At 38.8% G+C, this 21,896-nt stretch overlaps 2 protein-coding genes across 8 annotated transcripts in view; both read right to left on the bottom strand.

The window, feature by feature from the left end:
- acaca (acetyl-CoA carboxylase alpha) overlaps nt 1–14,311 on the bottom strand; it is a 28,486-nt gene extending 14,175 nt beyond the window's left edge. For 2 of the 7 annotated variants that reach the window (XM_033978903.2, XM_033978904.2), the window contains exons 1-35: nt 14,170–14,311; nt 13,038–13,284; nt 11,837–11,969; nt 11,591–11,729; nt 11,391–11,500; nt 11,225–11,306; nt 11,060–11,158; nt 10,873–10,979; nt 10,672–10,782; nt 10,389–10,598; nt 10,143–10,313; nt 9,007–9,168; nt 8,743–8,906; nt 8,487–8,637; nt 8,085–8,188; nt 7,779–8,006; nt 7,567–7,717; nt 7,026–7,160; nt 6,489–6,635; nt 6,220–6,408; nt 6,029–6,129; nt 5,861–5,949; nt 5,558–5,682; nt 5,327–5,440; nt 5,030–5,143; nt 4,878–4,967; nt 4,680–4,798; nt 3,746–3,769; nt 2,769–2,912; nt 2,591–2,693; nt 2,314–2,421; nt 2,179–2,235; nt 1,894–1,938; nt 945–986; nt 70–285 (exon numbers count right to left, since the gene is read on the bottom strand). In XM_033978903.2, the coding sequence (XP_033834794.1) occupies nt 70–285; nt 945–986; nt 1,894–1,938; nt 2,179–2,235; nt 2,314–2,421; nt 2,591–2,693; nt 2,769–2,912; nt 3,746–3,769; nt 4,680–4,798; nt 4,878–4,967; nt 5,030–5,143; nt 5,327–5,440; nt 5,558–5,682; nt 5,861–5,949; nt 6,029–6,129; nt 6,220–6,408; nt 6,489–6,635; nt 7,026–7,160; nt 7,567–7,717; nt 7,779–8,006; nt 8,085–8,188; nt 8,487–8,637; nt 8,743–8,906; nt 9,007–9,168; nt 10,143–10,313; nt 10,389–10,598; nt 10,672–10,782; nt 10,873–10,979; nt 11,060–11,158; nt 11,225–11,306; nt 11,391–11,500; nt 11,591–11,729; nt 11,837–11,969; nt 13,038–13,255 (4,302 nt within the window). In that variant the 5' untranslated portion in view covers nt 13,256–13,284; nt 14,170–14,311. Of the gene's footprint in view, nt 1–69; nt 286–944; nt 987–1,893; nt 1,939–2,178; nt 2,236–2,313; nt 2,422–2,590; nt 2,694–2,768; nt 2,913–3,287; nt 3,438–3,745; nt 3,770–4,679; nt 4,799–4,877; nt 4,968–5,029; nt 5,144–5,326; nt 5,441–5,557; nt 5,683–5,860; nt 5,950–6,028; nt 6,130–6,219; nt 6,409–6,488; nt 6,636–7,025; nt 7,161–7,566; nt 7,718–7,778; nt 8,007–8,084; nt 8,189–8,486; nt 8,638–8,742; nt 8,907–9,006; nt 9,169–10,142; nt 10,314–10,388; nt 10,599–10,671; nt 10,783–10,872; nt 10,980–11,059; nt 11,159–11,224; nt 11,307–11,390; nt 11,501–11,590; nt 11,730–11,836; nt 11,970–13,037; nt 13,285–14,169 lie in introns of all 7 variants that reach the window. The other 5 variants (XM_033978905.2, XM_033978906.2, XM_055226981.1 and 2 more) reach the window with 4 other exon arrangements.
- Nucleotides 14,312–16,282: 1,971 nt separating this feature from the next.
- On the bottom strand, nt 16,283–21,408 carry LOC117380969 (T-box transcription factor TBX6L-like). The gene is made up of 9 exons (XM_055226894.1): nt 21,009–21,408; nt 18,608–18,845; nt 18,243–18,510; nt 18,013–18,159; nt 17,836–17,912; nt 17,592–17,749; nt 17,373–17,500; nt 17,115–17,294; nt 16,283–16,558 (listed from the first exon to the last, which is right to left on the bottom strand). Exons 1-9 carry the CDS (start codon nt 21,406–21,408, stop codon nt 16,283–16,285), a joined length of 1,872 nt encoding a protein of 623 aa, XP_055082869.1.
- Between the last annotated feature and the right edge of the window lie 488 nt (nt 21,409–21,896).

Raw genomic sequence — 21,896 nt, 5'->3', positions numbered from 1 at the left:
ATGAAGAAACAGAGTGGTCAAACACAATTCAAACATTTATAATTCACCTGACTCCATTATTTGACTAACCTTCGTGACCAAATCAGAATGTCGGATGATGGCTCGCACAAAGAAGCGGTAATCTGTGACCTCTGTACCCACTTCGACACGGGCTGCACCAAGGTACAAATGCATCTTATGGTTGGCACACGGGATAGCGGTCAGTGCAAAATTACGCATGCGATTAAGCTCCAACTGGAAGGCAAGTGCTGGCTCCAAGTGACGATAGATCCTGTCCTCTTCAAACTAAAAATTGAAAAAAGTTTAAATTTTAGAATTATATGTCTAATTCGCCTTTCTTTTCCTTTAAGATTATGAAGTCAGTCTGAGACTAGAAAGATGCCTTGAGCCTGTATTAAGTAAATAAAATCATGGCAAATCTTAATCTGAGAAAGCTGCTAATGGGTGTCATTTCTCCTAAATGGGAGACATAATTACAGAGTTCATTACTTTAATGAGTTTCTGTAGTGTCAGTGCAGGAAACTATCAGGGGTAACAGAGGGGAAGAACAGTTAGTGGCACTGATAACAATGAAATTCAACAGCCGGGGGGGGTAAAAAAGTTGTTTTGAATTGAGAAGGCCAAGTTTTGATTAGCTTGCAGGTTATATGCATTATGCAGGCTTTTTAGACCATATTTTCACTTCTTGGCATTGTCTTGCATTATGCATGTGTAACTTAAAAAAATGTAGTAAGTGGGAGAGGACACAATAACTACAATAGAATAAATGTAATAAGGCTTAAATACTAAACTAATATTTAGTTAGTTAACACATAGTGAAGAAAATGTGCACACAGTGGAAATGACAATAAAGCATGGTTAAAAGCAAAAAAACAAGATTTGGATTACAAAATATTTGTAATATATATATATACTTTTATACTAGCATTCAAAAGCTTGATTACCTTGTCTCTGGCACGGAATGTGAAGAACTTTGGGAATTCTCTCTGAATTGATAACAACAGGAAAAGAGTTTTAAAAACATGTTATATTTACTACAAGACGTTCAAGGATCAGAAAATAGTAATTCTATTCTACAAGGAAAAAAATCATCAACTCTTCTTGCTTTTGGAGAATGGGGCAGTCTTTTGCAATATATGTTCACTAAAATCATTGTCTATTCAGTCAGACATACATAATTGCAGCAGCAGCAGCTTCTCACATTGTACTGCTGAATTAAACATGTCTTTTTAAGAGCCATTTGAACATGTGAAAAGAGCATAGGCTGTGTGACAAGATAACCCACTTCCTGAGACAATGTGAGTGATTGCCAACCACCCTCCGACCAAGAAACATCTATCGTAGTTTAGTGCACAAGACCGCTTAAGACTATAGCTGTAATTCAACAACTTGATCATCACAATGTATGGAGAAATATTTGGGGTGAGCAGAAAATATAACAAAAAGTCAAGCTATATTAGGAGTGACATTGGGTTAGCATGATTAGCTCTTCCTGAGAACTCTGGTCCCATCAAAAGGGAGAAATCAAAGGCTATTGTCAAGATGGTAGCAACAGGACAACGGCATTTATCAAAATCTAATCCTGGTCTAAATTACCTGCCATTATCATTTTCATTTCAATGCAAGTGGGTGTTTTGTGGATAATGGGTCAAACCTGGGGAGATAAAATGAGGTCCTGCGTGCTCAAAAGGCACAGCATGGAGCAAAAACAGAATGATTGTGGGTTCAATTTCAGGCATTCTTACTCAACATGTTTGCTAATAAAACCAAGAGGCACAAATACACTGCCATTTTATGACCAATATAATTGAATGCCTTTGGATTTTTTTGTACTGTGATAAAAGTCATGTCTATTATAATGAACTATTATTTCCAATTTGATCCCCTACTTACATGAAATCTTTGGTCCACCTCATAGTTGATTTGCTTCCTGAAATCCTGTCAGCAAAAGTGTGCCAAAAGCAAGGCATGCAGGAAGAGATACAGAGACAACGAGCAATTAAGCAAAATTTCAAGTCACACAATACAACTACTGTGTACACAGCATTGACATGTGTTATGAATTAGTAAATACACAATTTCTGGATAGACATTTTGACATGCGGCTGCCATGATGTTCATGCAAGACAGTACTGAAAAAAAAAAATAAAAAATCCAAGCACTTATCAGAAGGCTTACTTTCTGGGCAACAAGGAAGGTCAGCCTGCGGATGCCATGTTCAAACAGCAGTGATTTCTAAAATAAAAGTCAACAGTTAATGTTTTACAGTTAATACTACACTAATATTAATACTAGCTCAAGGTATTGTAGTACCTTCGACTGAGTGAACTCCCGGAACATGGCTGCCAGACCGTCATCATCAATGTCACTATCCGTCTTTATGGCAACATTTAGAATGTGGATTGGCTCATCTTGAATGCTCTGAATACAAATACATTTTAAATGATGCTTGTCAAATTATTGAAATTATTACAAATCTAAAAGAAATGGGACACATTGTATGAGTTAACGGTGATTAATGGATTGTCTTTACAAGAGGCATAACATTAATAATTATAATAAATTCATGTTTATTAAATTATATTTTTACCTTGTTGTCTTCTTCACCATACAACACTGGATTACCTCCCTCTGGAAATGTTGGACTTGGTGGTGGAGAGTCAGAAAAGCAGCTCAACACATCTGTAATGTTCCTGATAAATATTTCACTTTAGTTTTTTGGCATATGCAACAAAAAACATGTATAAAGCTGTACGGATATATTTTACTTGGTGAACTCCTGGAAGCTGCGGAAGGACACCATGGCTCCCATTCGCTGACATGGAGGAGTAAAGGATGAGTCTAGCAGAACGTCACTGACACTGGCCACATGTACCATGCCATAATGGTTGAGATTGGATGAGAATGACATCCTATAAAATAAATAAAAACTTGCATTAAGTAATTGAACAAAAAAAGCATGGCTGGCTGAAAAGACCGCAAACACCTTTTCGAGAACCTCAGTGCAGTTTTGAGTCCACAGCTTTGCATATGCGCCTTTTATTTTCTGCACTGAACATTGGGGATTCTTAAACTGATTGAGGTTCGGATATCCACCATTAATAGTGACCAGAGTGAATGAGTGATATGTAACAATATGTGTACAGTTTGTTAGTATAGACATAATAAAGAGCAATACACCGGCTCCCCAGCAGATATATCCACACAGTAATTCATTTGTTCTGTTAGTCCCAATCGTGGAAATCCCCAAGAGTGATTTATTAAAATAAAACCTTTCTTCACCAAACCTTTCCAAAGAATCCGATACAGGGCCATCAATCCTCTCAGAATTTTCATCCTTAGCCTTATTATTTTTTTCATTAAAGTCCTGTGATCTAGCTTCCTCTATCCTTAACTCCAAGGCTCTTATAAAATCCCGGACCGGAGCAAAAGGTTTCCTGGTAGGGCATTGATCACACATTTCTAGTCAGATTCCTGAGTATTAAATTATTTTACACCACAAAAAAGGGATTATAAAAATTGCATACATTCTCAAAGGCACACACACACAAGACACAATGATTGACTCAAAGCTAAAGGGCTTGCCATTGTCAGTTGTTAAAAATGATGTAATAACTTGAGCAAGTCTTTCAATTTTTCGTTTTTGTTTGGCATGTTCAAAATCCATGTTTTGGCCATGCAGCTATCTAACTAGCCTAAATGAAATTGCTAGTAAACTACACAATAAAAAGAATGAGTACAATACCTGTTTAGAGTGGGGATGTTCCCTCTGCAATCAAACAACATCAGTTACTACGTGGTTAGTAGCAGGCAACATGAGGGAGACAGTCAGTTTAAAGAAATGTGTGTTATTTGCGTTTGTTACTAGGTTGTGTTGTTATTGCTAGGTGTGTGGTATTACTGATGTGTCAGTGAATGTGGCTGTGAAAAAATGAAAGTGAATTGTAAAAACACACATTTTGCTTTTGGACTGTTTCCTTCGAACATGCATAAGATCATGACAGAACCTCATGCTGTTATTAGTTCAATGCAAGTGTTAATTCAAGTAAATACAAAAATTAACATGCATTGGCATGAGTTACATGTGCGTTTTTCAAACCAACTTACTACTGCCCATCGTTACTATGTTGAACCACATATAAGGAAAAACTACAATAAAGGGCGAAGGCAAAGCTCAACAGAAATCTATAGGAACACGTCACACTCACACATAAAGATACAAAGCCCTGTAAAAGTGAAATAATGATTAAATCAAACAAATAAAATCTATATTCAACTCTCTTGTCTTTACGTTCACATTTCCTATGTCTCTGTAAAGAGTTTCAGATTTAATTTCAGACACACACACACAAAAAAATAAAAGCATAGCATACTTAACAAAAATATACATGCTACAAAAGGCTTTATATCAGTATATCAGAAACTACTTTGACACTTTATGATTTATTTAAAATAATGCAAAATGTAAATTTTTGTTTTTTGTTATGTTTATTGTTATTGCATTTCAAATATGTATGTATATGTTCTAGTAAAATAAAGAGACACAGTGCTGCTTAAATGTCTGTCAATGTTGACACTATTTTGCAATTAATGAAGACAAAGACAACGGCTCATAACTGCATGTAGTTACTCACATTGATACAGGTGTATGTGAGTCCTGTAGATGTGGTTTGTGATACCTGTTTGGATGAGAGGTGGGGAGCATGAACTGGAACTCTACTATACATGTGTTATCCTTCAGCTGTCTGTGCTGGACACTGTTGAGCTCATAAGCAATGTAGGCTCTTCGCACGTAAACCTGCCATTTCAAAGGTTTTTAGTGCCAACTTAGATAAGTGAACAAAGTCACAAGAAATAAGTAAACGTTATTGTATTACCTCTAGTGCAGCCATTCTTACCACCTGATTACTGTGGTAGAAAAAGTTGGGCAGAACATCAAAGATGGAGGTCTCTGACAAGATCAATTTCTAGAGAAGAAAACAATTGTTAAAACAGAAACACTTTAAAATATTTCTACCAACTTTCATACCTGAAGGTTCTCAATGCAGAACTGGTGTCCATACATGTCGATGGCGGACAGAAAAATGGACTCCACTTGGTTGTGCCGAAGCTCATATGACGGTAAATGTGAAGCTATGAGTACCTGTAAGATAACAAAAGTGTTATTTACAATAACATTTGTTAATTTGCTTAATTTCTATATTTTACTGACACCTGGTGGATAATCTTGTTAAAAGGTATACTAAATCAATTTGGATATGCCATTTTCTAAATTTTTTTTTAATTATTTACTTACAATGATATAATAATGTAAGACTAACTGTACCTGGCGAGCACGCAGTGCCACTTTGGCATTGGTTGTTTTGCTAAGTTGTGTAAGTTCCGTCAATATGGTCATCAGCTCATCCGTCAGTGTGGGATCAGGGCCACACTGCTGGTCCTATAGATAGTGCCCAAAACATTTTCATTTACTCAGGCTGAATATTAACAATATAAACTGTAAGATCTTTTGTGGTTATTGGCCATGTTATGAGGCTTACAAAAGAAGAACACTTACTATGAGCATAGTGACCAGCAGGTTCTTTTTGGTGACTTGTGCATGAGAGAAGATGTAGTTGAGCACATTGGCCATGTCACCTTTGTTTTCCTCCCGCAGAGCAAACACACACTTGTCATAGTGTCCTATCAGAATGTCAAAAACACACACAGTGAATACTTGAGCTGCTGCGGTCACTAACAATATACTGAGAAACAGCTCCCCCAAGTGGTCAAATAAATTTACTGCGTGCAAAGCTAAACATCTACAGTACAATATAATAATTATTATACAATTACATGACATATACGAATGCACTCATACCATTTTGAAACTGGATCTCTACTTTTAAATATTGTCTGAGCAAATCCATCATCACTGCCTTCATATGACCTCTGATCCCACTGCGATACCTGTAACATACCAAAGATGGTGACTATATAAATAACAATTACATGTATCATAATTCCAAAGACATCTTAAGACACTAACTTTTGAACCAACTGGACGATGCTCTGGGTGTTCATGAAAAAGACTTCTCTCTCTGATTTTTTGTTCAGGGTGGCAGCGTGGCTGTCAAGGATATTTGCAATCTGAAATGGTCAAAAATTTAAAAAATCTAATTAAAATTTTGTCAAATGATTGATGTACTATTCTTGAGTTTGAGCATCACGCCCATGCACCTGTTGACTGGGGAACTGGCATAACACAGAGGTAATGTTGCTGGCATACTGAGCCATCTCCTTCTTGATGGCCTTCTCCACAGCAGGAGGGATGCGCCCTGACACACTGGTCATGATGTCCTGGAGCTCCAACAACGGCAAAGATGGATCACGCATTGTCTTCATTAGTCGTTCAACCCACTCTTTTAACTAAGACAGTACAAGACAAAATTTGTCAATTATGAAGCACTTACAGCTACCACATTGAGCAGGAGTGTTTAAGAGTCTACCTTGGCACCAAAGAAAGGCTCAGGAAGACAAAAGCCATTCATTATGTGAACCAGATGATCCAGTGTGTTGTGAAAGACTCTGTGGAGCTTTTCTCCCCTTAGAGCCAAAGCCTGGATCGAAGGCAATGCCCCAGTATACAGCTCAGCCTATGAAATAAGCAAGCCTTAGATATAATGCATGGGCAAGTTACCCTACTGAAAATTTAAAAAAACCTTCAATAGTCAGGATTTTAAGATACTTACAATACCCATGAAGAAGATACAAAATTCTAAACTATATAAACAAAATTCTAACAATTCATTAATAATAGGTCAATAACAACACTTATGTCTTAGGACAACAAGGTTTGCTTCATACATAAATTAATTTACATATTAGTAGCAAAACAGAAATAGTGAGATTATGTGTTAAAATATGTAAAAAAAAATAAAATAAAAAAAAAGTACAAATGAGTGTGGCCCTACCTTCATTAGAATAACAAAACTCGATACTTGAAAATGACATGCAAATACCTAAATGTAAATGACCTGCATTACCTGTTGAACTCTGCTTGGGTCATCCAGTTGTAGTTTGGCAATGACACAGCCTGGCTCAAGTGCTGCTCCAGCCCTTTTCACATAGTGTATACATCCAGACTCTGAAGCTGTAAGGGTCATCACCATCTTCATAACCTGCAATCAATAAAGACAATAGATTTACATAAGTAATTTAAACTATGAAACTATGGAGGTTCCTGAGAATGCTAAAATAAATATAACTGAAGGTGACATTTTATAGCTTTTATTATATTATATTTTATAGCATATAAAATTTGTAAGCATATTTATATTGTGATTTATTTTGTTTACACTGTGCAAATGTATTTCCTTTTCTGGTGAGCAGATGCACTTTAGTCCTTACACATGTAAATAAACCACAGAAATCTTTAAATATATATATATATATATATATATATATATATATATATATATATATATATATATATATATATATATATATATATATATATATATATATATATATATATATATATATATATATATATATATATATATATATATATATATATATTCATACCTCTATTTCTGCATAGCACTGCCCAGTGAAAACATGGCCACCATCTTCGACAGTGTATTGTATGAGTTTTCCAGCCGAAGGAGACCGCAGCACTGATGGATCATTCTCCTTCTCAAAAACGCAGGTCTTGTTTCCGATAGTAATTCGATACCTATGAAAACAAATCATTAATAAATAAGCATGTCGTGAATAATTGGATTATAATGGCTTACCTATCCACTTCCTCTTTCATGTAAGTGGTATAACTGCTACCATCATAGGATAACAGCAGGCCTCCATCACTGAGCCTATGAACATCAACCTCAACACAGGAGCTGTTCATAATCACCACATAGGAGTTTGGAGACTGGCGCGTCACTGTCAGGACGTATTTAATGCCCTCATAGATCAGTTCTACATCCACAGTGTTGAGCAGCGTGTGAGCCGGTAAAACTTGGCCCCTAGTGAAAAATAAGAGGTAATTATAGCAAAGTCTCAAAATCAAATTTCGAAGAGAGATAGTAAAATGCTTTTTTTACCTTTCAAGTGAATGCAGAAAGTTGGACACACTATTTCTCAAGTTAACGTCTGCTACATGGAGTGCACCACTCACAATTCCAAGCATGGTGTCTGGTCGTTCCGCCTGCACCAGAGCATAAAGTACATTTACTCTGCTTTAAATGTTTCCAATGGAAGTTCTTTATTACAAGGTTTCTATTGATTCAAATGTAAAAATAACATGTTGTGACACATATATATATAAAAAAAAATCAATCAATCAATCATGTCATCATTTATGGTTTTCTACACCCAGTCATCTTTCTGTATTGTTCTAGCTAATCTGGTAATTATTTTACATATATTAAAATATACATCATGATAATTCAATGCATTCTGTATGAGATGCTGTATGTACTAGATATTTGTGTATCTCTGCATACCTGCATCTTCTCTGAAATGAGTCGGTCAAGCCAGCCAGTGTCAATACTGTTCTGTTGAAAACTTTCAGTTTCTAGTAACTTGATCAGGTATTCTACGGTTGTCCTGAAGTCTCCTCTGATGCACAGTTCCTTTAGAGCCACCACCATGTTACTGTAACAGAAATACACTGTGAGTGGACCGTGACCCTGAATCTGGAGAATTACAAAAGCAAATGTAATCTTTTTAAAAATATTTGAATATTTTAAAAGTACTAACGAGATGGCCTCTTCACGATTCTCTCCCCATGAGAAACAATGTCCAAACTGGGAGTCGGCAAACTCATGCAGCCCACCAGCAGCTGCCACACTGAAGTAGCCCCATACATTTTTGTTACTGCGAAAATTGAGTTCTTGCACTGTTCCAGAGCTAGGCTTGAATCCCTACAGCCAAATATGAATATAGTTAATGGAAAACATGACTTTCAAAGAACATGAAACCAACTGCATCAGAATAAATGCAATTTTGATCAGCAAGGATTACCTCATCTGGGTTTTCACTGGTGATACGTGCAGCAATGACATGCCCCCTTGGTGATGGGGCGGTGGACAGACCCTCAAAGTCAATAAGACAATCTCCCCATGGATGGACCCCATAAAGCATCCGGATGTCTTTGATTCGGTGAAGAGGAATACCCATGGCAATCTGAAGAAGGGAGAGAATTTAGATTTATGGAAAACTTTCATACAGTTAGTTTGAAAAATAAAGACATAGACTATAAATAAATAATATAAATAAATATAAATAATATAAAAAATAAAAATAATATAATATAAATAATATAAAAAATAAAAATAATAATATAAATAATACAAACAAAATATAAATAATATAATATAAATAATATAAAAAATAAAAATAATATAATATAAATAATATATAAAAAAATAATATAATATAAAATAATATAATATAATATAAAATAATATAAATTATATAAATAATATGATATAAAATGATATAATATGATGATATGATGATATGATAGATAGATAGATGCACAGATATAGACAGACTGAGAATACAAAGGCAAATCTCTTAAATTAATTGCCAGTTATACCGAGTAGCAGAAATACATAAACCAATGTTTCCCATTAACCAAAGACTATAGTGGCCACCACTGTCTAAAATGTCCTCCATTGTCTAAAATCATTGGACTTTTTCATTCTTACGGCAATGCAATGATTAACAAGTAATTACTCAATTAAAAATATACTTAAATATGAAATATAGAAGTGACATTTATACTTCACAAATTGTATGACATAAAATTATTAATCTAATAGAAACATTTTACACATCTGAAATCTGTTGAGACAAAGTAAGTGTTTCACAGTTATTATTCAACATATCAGGCAAGGATTTTCCAGTTGTTCCCCGGCACAGTGCCCTTCAGCTTGGCGGCCACTGACCTACATACACACAATCCCAAACACTGCAGAACAGATCACATGACCAGACTGTTAGTATAACTCAGAATCTACAGCGGCTCATCTACTCCTTCTATTGTAGGTTACCATGGAGACAGGGGAACACGCTACTTTGTAATAGGGGCACTGAAGCGCACTAACTTTTATGCTACTGGACAGCGAGGTTAGGGTGCCATAGAGGACACTGACCTGGAGTTGTGCTGCTGGCAGATTCACATCAGCCACCATCTCTGTACAGGGATGTTCCACCTGAAGACGAGGGTTGAGCTCCAAGAAGTAAAAGCTGCCATCCTGACTGTAGAGATATTCAACTGTACCCGCACTCACATATCCCACCATTTTAGCCAGATTTACGGCACACTAGAAAATAAACATAGGTTTGGTAAACTTGATAAACATTATGCACCCACAGAATAAAAGACTTTAAATCTCTACCTTTTCCATATCTTCAAACACATCCGAGGTTGCTATAGTAGCAGGAGCTTCTTCTATAATTTTTTGGTGCCGCCGCTGCACTGAACAGTCTCTACCAAACAGGGAAATTGCATTGCCGTATTGATCTGCAAGGATCTGGACTTCCAAATGCCGGGCATGTTTAGCAAGCTGCATGACAAATATAGGTGACCCTGGAACTTCGGCTTGCACCTGAAATGAATCAAAGTTGTAGGTAAATCTCCAAACTAAACATGTCATAAGCCATTATGTGACATTTACTAACCTGTCTGAATAGATTAGGGAAATCATCTGCTATGTTGACTTTACGAATGCCTTTTCCTCCACCTCCTTCAGAGGCTTTGATCATCAGAGGGTACCCAATTTTATCTGCAGCCTGCAGACAAAAAAAAATTATATTTATTATGATTACCATTTATTTGATTGACAGCGATTGATAGCGTTATTGTTATAATGCAATTTCCACCTTTAGTCCATCCTCTACATCCTGAATGCAGCCAAGTTCATACAGATCATGTGGGACATTAATGAGCTTTTTCTTTTGGCAGTTCTCTGTCCACTCTACAGTAAGACCTAAAAATGAAGGGTAACAATGTTAGTCTGGACATTTAAAAAAAAAACAATACAGTATTGTCTCACAAACAATGGCCTACCTGTCCCGCTCCAGGGCAGGGTCGGGATGCCAGCAGTCTGAGCCACAATGGAAGAAGCTATTTTGTCTCCTAGAGCCCACATTGCCTGACTTGGGGGACCTAAAAAGACAGATGTCTGTAACCTTTCTGCTAGGGACACAAACAATTTATACATTTTTTAATTACCCATGAAAGCAATGCCATTCTTAGAAAGCAGCTCTGGAAGTTTTGGATTTTCTGAGGCATGACCCCAGCCAGCCCATACAGCCTATATTTGTGAGATATTACACATTCATACATGCATAATAATACATAATATAAAAACAAACAGACAAACACTGTAATGCAGTACCTGAACAGGTATCCGCTTTGCAATGTCCAGAATGAGTTCAACATTGGCATAGTTATTGTTGTTGGTACCTCCAGGCACAGGTACATAATGATCTGCCATTTTGATATACTCTGTATATGACAAAAATATTGTAAATGATTATTATCATACAATGGTTTTAAAGCAATAAGCATTTGAGCAGCTCGGTTAACAACTTTCACCTGCATTAGCTTTGAGATCCTCTGGGGTCACCATCACCACAAAACGAATAGCTCTTTCGTTACGGAACATCTCATAGGCCCAGCGACGAATAGACCTCATGCACTTGACTGCTGCAATTCCATTATTGGCAATAAGTACCTAATGAGACATTTTCACACAAATTAGGTGGATTCAAAATATTTAAGGATTTCATAAAACATTTGTTTTAGTAGTATTTTGAATGTGCTGAATAGGTAACAACGCACCTTTTCTATTACTTTGTTGCCACCAAAGCGAGTGACAAATTCAGCAGGAGAAGCAACAGTGAAGTCCCTTTGTAGATCAATGCGTCTGCGATCTCTGCTGTGTTTCACCAAATGTAGGCCTGACATGCTCGGCCTGCTTCAGGAAAACAGAGAATGCAAACACTTACTTAGACTTACATTAAACACTGCCTGGGTACGGTTATTTACATTTGAAAACAATATCAAAAAGCCTTTTAAGATCAGAATGGCATAACATAATGTAACTAATACAGATTTCTAATACAAATTATAGCCAGAAGTTATTAAAACTAAAATATGCTTGTAGAAAAGGGAACTATTTTCAGAATAGAGAAATACTCTTCTTTTTCTAATTACATTCATAGTATTTTTAATAGTGTGAAATTACTTAAACTGAAGAGACTGACAGTGTTCTAGTACTGTACCTTCTTGCTTAGGCATGTGTTAGCACTTGAATTATGCTCCACCTCTATAGGAACCACAAGGGGGAGTGGATACACAGTGCTCTAGTGGGTGGGTTGGAAGGCGTGTCAGTGAAAGGGGTATCATGGCTGGCTGGGCCGGATGGTCTGATACTGACATCACTTTTGGGGGCTTCTTGGCCCAATAAGACCCTTATGCTTTAGGTAAGCTTCTCAAGACCCAAAACTAGAAGATTACAGAGGTGGAGTCTGTGGACACAACTGTCAAGTAAATCCGGTTTTGGAGTGGTTATACCCCACTCAAACGAAGTCTGGTTGTGTAGCTTTTAAAGACTCAACAAAGAAAGTACCCCTTGGTATGCAGATAAAAAAAAATAATACTAATTTTTACCCTTTTCTTTGAGATAAACTATGCGGTTATAGTTATGGAGACATGCATGTAACAACATTATTAATGTTTCAACTTCAAGGTGCAACTTTCCGTTTGGAGGTTCTTTCCATTGCTTGTTTCCAGTGAGAAGTTATTGTTTTGCCTAGAATGTTCCACATTATGGAATGAATCTCGTCCATCTCCATGGAGACAGCAGGTGATGCCACTAGGCCAGGTTATACGTCAGATTTGTGGACAGGTGAGCCCACTCACAATAACAATCCATATGTTTTAAGGTATTCTTTTTAGCAATGAAAATAGTATGTATCATAGGAAAAACTGTATCCCCTCACTAGGCTATATGTATATTAGAAAAAAGCTGTGTTTTGACCTTAGATTGTGCAGGTCCACTTGATCAAATCCGATTTCATACGTGCTATCTGAGCTGCCAGATGATGGTGAAATGGAGCGAGCATCCTTGTCTTCTAACTGAATGTCAGTCTTTCCCTCATCTTCAGAGTTTTCCTCCGACACTGACCCCACAGTGAAATGGGAGCTCAGTGTGGCCACTGTGGGGTCCTTCTTAGCAACTCTGTCCTGCTGTGCCATGGCCGGGCGACACGAGCAGGCCGCAATAACTGGCAAAGAAAAGAAAATTATAACCCGTGATACTGATGGGGTGATAAAAGAGTCCAAATACCAGGGTACAGTGACATTAGATCTGAACAGAGATGCTGTTTGATCATAATATCGCAACAGTTACATAAGTGTACTGATAGAACACAGACTATTGCATCATAGTATAGACCACCTGAAACACAAGATATTTGTGGATATCACATTACATTAACACAGTTTTTGTCCATGACCCATGACAATAAAGTCAAGTATTTTACTTTGCTTTCAACATTACATATCCAATATTAAATAAAAGATAAGCAAATGGAAACAAGGCAGACACAATGTAAATGAAAGTAACGTCCAGACGGGCAGAAGCAAAGCTCCGAACAATGGCCACACAGGACTGCACATGAGTTTTACTGTTATTGCAGTGGCAAATACAACCCTTTCAGTTGCTTTAACTATGTGTTAGCAGCGCGTGCTGTCACAAGAGGCACACCTTACAAACCATATCTGCTTGTGGGACCAGAAAAACAAGCCTAGCCCTGGAGACAGATGCGCTACAAATGGGAACCAATAAACATTGGACAGTGTTGAGTGTACAATCGCTGCGTTCACATCTATAAATAAGATCCCCGGGACTGCTCTATCAGAGGGTTGTCCTGGTCCTGACAGAGCTCGTGTTAAGTTCAGCACCGGCGGCAGTCAGGACAGATAAGCCTCATGCAGATTAGACTAGTACATGCTAGCTGTTAGCCATGTCACACTTACAGAGCCTCGCAGATACATCATAATACTACAGTAATTACAAATACACAGCTCGGGTCAAATATCCTGTGCAGCTTTGCGCCTCCGCAGAGTTTGCGACAGCGCATCTCCAGAGATGACAGACAGAAACTCACCGGTGGAGAGGAGCCGACAAGTAATCCTGAAAAGTAGTTTGACTGATCAATAATGTGAACGGTGTCTAAATGGCATCCCCGGCCTCAATGAGGTGGTAAAAGAGCATCATGCTGAGGTCACATACACTGAGCAGACGTCTCAAACAGCAGAGAGTGGTGTGATGTGATGATGTGAGCGAGGGTACTGCTGGTCATCGACCTCTGACCCGAGCTTCCGGTACAGCAGCCAATCAGACACTGGGATGCAGCCAGCAGCACGGAACACAAATATGTGTTATTGTCTTTATATCTATATAAATATATATAAAAACAAGACAAAAGATTCGTGTGACATAAAGGTCGAAGCGAAAACATTATCGTATTCAAAATATAGTGTTTATAGCCATGGTTCTTTGACGGGACCTGGGCGGGCCTGATCCACAGACACCAATCACACGTGCGCACCGCTGATGGGCCGTGTGTGGATTGGCTGACACAGGGGCGCGACGCGGAAGAGGAGGGGCTTACCTCCAGCGGGGCCCATACAGGGCGCGTGAGGCACATATTTGATTTTTCAACCCAGCAGTTTGAGAGTACACGGTTAATCTTATGTTATGAACGAGAGTAAAAAACACGAACATCCCATTTTATGAACTGGACAGTTTTTGGGGCTTCATTTTTATTTCGAGGCTTTATTTCTATGTTACGTCATTTTTCATTTATGTTTATTTATTTTATTTTTTACATGTAACTGTATTTTGCTTAGGGTTTCGTCCTCATGCATACAAAGTATACGCATATTTGTGGGTGAGGAACATGCGTTTGCTGTTGCTTTAAGTGGACTATATGGATTATGGTAATTTAACCTTTACATAGAGGATCCAGTAGATGGCGCCATTTAGCTGATAATCGCTTTTTTCGATACTAAACCCTGTCTTATTTTCAAGGAACTGAACCTACGTCGCCACTGCCTTAACCTATCCCTTAAGTTTTTTCTCATTATTAGTATATGGACAGGCCATGCCTAATGTGAAAGCGGAACCTCCAGAATTCACTCTCCAATCAGTAGACGCTGCACTAGCACTGCCCTTAATGATTGGCTTCAGGTGCTGGGATTTAGATGTGTGTAGTGTGGATTCAAATATGAGACAGTCCTTTTGGGTTTTAAACAATTGAATTTCAGCATTGAAACTGGTAACCCAAATGAGAGACTTACAAGAGGCGCATTCTGTTTTCTGATTGAATAATCATCTAAGAAACCTAAATATAATTATAAACAATTTGGCTATCATGTCCAATGTTTTTGTAATTTAGAATAAATCGGCATTACAATGTTACCACTTACCAGTAAGATCTATATTTAATTTACACATGCCTACCTTGTAGCTGGGAACACACAGGTCAAGTTTCTAATATCACTGGGTTTCAGATAACATCACAATACTCTACAGGCCAATGATATTTAATAAATATAGGGGCCAGCTAAAATGAATGATGTTAAAATGCAATTTTTTTTGGAATAGAGCAAGTTTTAGTGTCTAATATAAATGATCAGCATCAACATTTGTCAGTTGTGCTTTTAGATATGTGTTACGAATGTACAATGTAATCAATAGGAAAAACTGACTCTTGTCCCCCATCTGGGAGTGTGACATCACAATCTACAATCTAAAAACCACCCATTTAAAATAAAAATCTTACATATGGTTCCTTCAAGTATTTAATGCATACATAGTGACAATACTATGAAAAAAATATCTCTCTGACCTGTTACAGTGCACACAAGTCAGTATTATCAGAAGGTCTCCTACTCTATGTAAACCCTATTTTGTGAAACTTGAATAAGACGTATCTAAACAGCTGTTATTCAGTTTGATTTTCACAACATTTATTTAAAATGTGACATAACAAAACATGTGATGTGATTTGAAAAGAAGTGATTTTTAAAAAATCTGACAAAACTTCATGTGACAAGTTGGCTTTCTACTAAGTGCCAGTAAATACCAAATATGTCCCATTTATTCCCCCAAAGTCTGAACAAAAGTATAGACCTGTTTATTAACAAGCTCCAAGTTGATTATGGACAGTAATAATTTAATGTTGGTTTGATTCAAATTCATCTGATTGCACAGGCCTAAAGTGCAGATCCACTGGCACTTATGTGATCCATTTTCTGGACTGATTTGTGGTGTGAATGATTGTGCTTTCTGTCCATCTGCAGGTTTGTGCTGGAGCTGAGCGATGCAGGGATATGATAAGGACTCGGTCTCATCCAGGGGCTAGCACTGTGGAGGGAAAGATGTGGTGGTTGACTGGAGGTCACAGAGGTGGTGGGAAGAGCTGGAGCCACAAGAGAAGAAGACAAGAAGCAAGGTGGGTATGGATGGAGTTCGCTATAAGGCGACAGGCCCTAGGAAAAAGAAGTAGTACCTTAAAAGAAACAGTAATTTGGTATCAAACTAGAGGGCAACACACAGTGACTTGCTATACAGCCAGCCCTGATTAAATAGTAAGCCAATGAAAACTGTACGATGCATTCATCCAGAAGTATTCTGACGCTATAATGTGATCAATTCTGTTGCACTATATTGAAGTACTGACACAGTAGTTCATGTTCTAGAGATCCTTTATTCTCATCGTGATATTGTTTTGTCTAATGTATCACTATGGAAGTTTTGTTTTTTCCTAAAACATTTGCTTAATTATGTTAGATTTTTAAAGTTAATTTTGAAGATTAATACAAAATTTGTCATCTTATTTTGCATATTTTCTCCTTAGCATTTCTTATAACATATATTTACTACAAAACAGTTAGTGGATGTGACTACAACAGCGTGCCATGTTGGAAGATGTAAATCATCAAAAGTGAGTGCCCCAGTGGCAGTGAAATTGAAATTTTGCTTAGGGGTCCCTGAAAGCTTGGGTTGGAACTGCCTTTGTGTAACATTTGAATCCTGAGAACATACCTGGGATGGGAAAGGGCTTTGTGGCAGAGGACAGATGTATAGAGATGGATGATGTCTGCTATGAGTTGTCATTTCATTTTCCAGTGTCAAAGATGAAGCCATGTGCCCTGTAGCTGGTGCAGAGAAATCCAGTGGCGTTGTGGTCAGTTGTCCAAGATGAAACATTGTTGGTGACCTCATCTTGAGAGACTCATGTTTGTGCATGTTAGATAAAGTTAATGTTTGAAGATGCCATGGTGAATTCTGTGATAAGCAAACAGTCTGAAGTGGAAAAGAAATATTTCTGTCTTCAATATATCTCATGGAATCCTTGACTGCCGAGTGTGCATCATCAGGTGTTGATCCATTTATGATACCAGTACTGGAACTATCGCTCCACATTTCTCCTGGGGAAACGAATTACATGGTATATCACATGCTCTGTTGTAATCGTATTACTTAAGTAAAGGTGTACAGTTAATTAGTGGTCATTTCTACCTTGTTGAGTGTGCAGTGACATCAGGGGGCTACTAACCACTTCCAGAGGAGAGTAAAGTGGGTCACTTGCAGATAATATTTCAGACGAATCATCAGAGTCACTGTGGTTCTGTTCAATTTGGTGTGAATCACCTTCTAGAGACAAAACAGATTTATTCCTGTGGAATGAAGTGGGAATAAATTAATATTGTGTAAATGCAATCATTTTAGCTGTGTCTATAATTGCCAAAAAAGCCCACTGTACCTTTTTTCTCTTCTTCCATTTCCTGTGTCTCTAAATCCTTTGGCAAATGGGTTGTTGTCTATTTTGAGTTGTGTGATCTGATGATGAACAAGTACATGTGTGACAAAAACACATACATTTATTTAACTGCAAATATCTATTAAGTGCATTTGACCCTGAAGGTAAGATATGCCTTACCATTTCATTCTGATAAGCTGTGACAGCAATAAACTCAGTCTCTGGGAAGACATATGTCCGGAAAGTGCAGTAGGGAAGCTTCATGATGCTGTTGGCTCTCACAATGTGGAACCGGGGCTGGTATTTATGCATTGAATTAAGAATTGTCTACCAAAACAAGAGTAACAATAACAAACTACACTGATATAAACTCGTTAATCACAGGAGTTATTATAATTATTCAAACTTACAAATCCATGCTTGTCTGAGGTGTTGTTAGTGAGTTTGAGTTTATGAAAGGCCACAGGTTTGGACATCCAGTGCTCCCCTTTGGACGGGCTGTCTGGGTGAATGTACATGCGTTTGGGCATCTCAGGGTCAGCTTTCCCACTTACTGTCCAGCGGGAATTGTTAAATTTGTAACGGCAGTCATCCACGGAAACTATGTCCATCAACAGGATATACTGTGCCTCTTTATCCAGACCAGTGACGCGCACCTTAAACGGAGGAAACATTCTCCTGCAAAAAATAAACTTTTTTAAGTGAAGTAATGACAGCCCCATGTCTTGTTTATCCTTTATCTTAAACATAACTTTATGCCGTGTAGGATTCTCACCTTCCAGATTTGGTAATGACCATCTCAGTTTCTATTTTATGAAATACTTTCCACAAATTCTTAGCTTCAAGTGTGACCTTAGGGTCGTCACTGGGAGTTTGTTGAGTGCGTCTCAAAGCAGCATGCTGCTCAGGATCCGCAGTGGTGCGGTTCAGGAGCGGCTCTGGGAGGCTGGGTGCTCCGCGCACGAGGCTGGGTGCTCCGCGCACGAGGCTGGGTGCTGCGCGCACGAGGCTGGCTGCAGGGGACACACCCGGTGTGGACACGCAGTGTGGACGGTAAGCCATAGCGCTGGTTTGAGTGTCTCTCATGTGTGCGTTCGCGCAGTTTCCACGCTTTCAGCCCTTGTTATTGCGATGTTCACAAACTTTTGGACACGTCCGCGTACATGAGGTGCTAAATCCGGATCCAGACAGAAGAAGAGTTGGCATCGTGTGGAACCGTAACTGTGTGAGTCTGGAAGTCTTTAAAGCTCGATCTTATCCGGACGCAAGCGAGGACTAAACGGAACTCCCGAAGGCGGATTTACTGGGTGAGGTGAGGACAGTAGGTGAAGGTCAGGAGGCATTTTACACGAAACCATCTGCGTCCTTCTGTGCGTAAAACTGGAGACTACAAAAGATCGACTCTGTTTTCCTCAATAACTATTCTAACACTTGAATTCTTTACTGTTCTTCAGAAGGCTACCTCACAGATGCGCTGCATCTAAACTCATTCCCACGAGGATCCAAATGGCTTCTCTTGTCTCTTCACATTTGGTCACATATCCCCCAGATGTCTGTCCCAGTTTTTAGTTCATTTTACAGAGGGGAACCTCTGATTAAAACTGATAGCTCAGTTATTGTAATATAAATAAAAAGGATAATAGCACAATAGTTCAATATATGTTGACATATAGGTCAACATATAGTCTTTTTGCACTCAGCAAGTAAGGTATATCAATAACAGTACAAAATTGCAAAGTTGCAGTGATCACTTTGGATCTCTGAGACTAAGAAATCCAAGATAAGTCCCAGAGCACTCCACATTAAGACTTTACATGCTGCACTTGAGAGCTTTCACTGCCCAAAGCTGTCAAAGTGGCAAAACTTTTACACACTCAGTTCTTTTCTGAATAATTTTGCTTGCAAAGAATGCAATTTCTATAATGTAGCTAAGATAATTTATTTTTATAAGACGAGGACTCATGTCAACCTGTGTAAATCTGCTGGCAAAACAGGTCACCATAACACCAGGTGATTTGTCTGAAGAAGAATGCACGAGGCATTTGAAACATGTCAAGGTATGTGTAAACAGCACACCGCTCTGAAGTTTTATTTGAGGGCACCATCCATCCTGAAGTACTCTCTTGGACACCTTTGATCAAAAGAATAACTGAAAAGCTCTGCTCAACAATAACACACTGGGCCTGGTCTTTAAAGCGGTGCTGACTTAAAATTTAGGATGAGATTAATCACAATAACATATTGTTGTATCCTGGGTCTTTTAGTTTCTTGGATTCTTTTTGTAATAAAGCTAGTTATGCATGCTCTTAAGCCTTCCATACAACCTCAGACACTTCTCAAGTAGCTTCTAGGTCCACTTCCTACTTCTGAAGAGTGCTCCTGCAGCTTCCTTCTTTACTTTCTTTTTAATCATTTTACCTCTTCCAGTGCTGGAAGATTTGTTTAATTATGATTTTCTTTTAAGTAAATCAAGACTTTTAAACCATTTTTAAATTTTTTTAACAAAATTTCTGACGAGCCTGTGACATGTCCGGGGGAAGAAACCAAAGGAATTCTTTCTTTGACCGCTGTCGGAACTATCAACAACAAATTAATGAGCTACAAGCACGGATATTTGTTTTAGAATCTGAAAAAGGACTTCACCGAACGCTCCCTGTGACTTCCAGTGGTAAGCAGCCCACAGTTACTTTCAGAGAAGAGGGTGAAGAAACTGCTACTTTCAACTTAAACCTGAGTGATAAGGTGTCTTTTCCAAAACTTTGTAAAGACAAGAATGCCAAGCCAACACAGCAAGTGATAAAAGACAATGCTAATATAGTTACATCACCCAAAATACAGTTTACAAACAGATTTTTACCACTGACACAGACTGATGTTGATGTTAACATAGAAATAGAAAATGGATTTTTCTCACAAAACAAGAGCAATGAAGTTTGCAAAAGAGTGGCAGCAGACAGGGGATCTGTGCCAAACGCCAAGATCAGACGTCCTATCAGAGATGTGAGCCACAGAGGAATCTTCCTAGCATAGACAGAAGGAAGATGAACAAATTTACCCGACTGCTTCAGCTGAAAACATGGCTGTTCAACACGTGTGTGGCCAGAGGACTGCATTACATTGAGAACTTTGATCTATTCTGGAAACAAGAGGACCTGTTCAAGGGAAATGGCCCACACCTGAGCAGAGGTGGAGCGAGAGTGCTGAAGGATAACCTCCTCCACACTCTGAGGCACCGGCCTGGACAGGGTTCTGGCTCAGTGTGAGAAAAAAGGAATGAGAGGATGATTCCTGCTGCGCCAACCAGAGACCGAGCCAAGGTGTCAGTACCATCAGCAGCACCATAACTACCACAACCACCTCCCCCGGTGAAGGAGTCACCACCAGCACCACAACCATCTTCCCCAACAAGGCTTTCAGCAGCACCACCACCACCCCCAGAGAACAAGTCAGCAGCACAACCACCTTCCCAAGTGAATGATGCATCTCCAGCGACACTTCCCCAAGGGCCCACGTCACAGGCCTTGAACCTGTCTGTGACAGCCCCAGCAGAGATTTTAGTCCCAGCAGCACCCCCATCACCTCCCCTGCCCACACACCAGCCCTGGGTCCCCTTTGCTACATCTACTCCCTCTAGGGACACCTTACTTTACTTTTTTTCCCCCACCTTCACCCATGGCCCTTCCCAACCATCTAAAAAGCCTCATCAGATCAGGAATTAAGTGCGATCAAAAGTCCTGGCATCAACTATGCTGAACTCTTCCCCATATCCACCTATCGCCCTTCGTCTAATCACCCAAACTCCCCCCCTGCTCCACCTTCTCGGCCCTCAACTGGTCCCTCACCCAAACACCCCCCAGCTCTGCCTCTTTGGCCCTCACCTGGTCCCTCACTCACGCTCCCCCCTGCTCCACCTCCTCGGCCCTCAACTGATTCTTCACGCAAACTCCCCCCTGCTTTCCCTTCCCTGCCTTCCCCTAGAGCCAGGACACACAGGGCCTCTGCTGTCTCAGGACATACAGTCATGATAAAAATAATATCATACTGAGGCCCTGTGATGGAGCTAT

The sequence above is a fragment of the Periophthalmus magnuspinnatus genome, chromosome 14, assembly GCF_009829125.3.
Source record: "Periophthalmus magnuspinnatus isolate fPerMag1 chromosome 14, fPerMag1.2.pri, whole genome shotgun sequence".
Taxonomy (NCBI): domain Eukaryota; kingdom Metazoa; phylum Chordata; class Actinopteri; order Gobiiformes; family Gobiidae; genus Periophthalmus; species Periophthalmus magnuspinnatus.
Note: the sequence above shows the minus strand (reverse complement) of the source record. Positions and strands in the feature narration are given on the sequence as shown.

Coding starts and splice junctions, on each gene's coding strand:
- LOC117380969 (XM_055226894.1), bottom strand. CDS start 21,408: ATGGGGGTGCTGCTGGGACTAAAATCTCTGCTGGGGCTGTCACAGACA. Junction 17,501..17,591: donor GTCACTGCACACTCAACAAG/GTAGAAATGACC, acceptor TCGTTTCCCCAG/GAGAAATGTGGAGCGATAGT. Junction 17,295..17,372: donor TTTCTTTTCCACTTCAGACT/GTTTGCTTATCA, acceptor GAGTCTCTCAAG/ATGAGGTCACCAACAATGTT.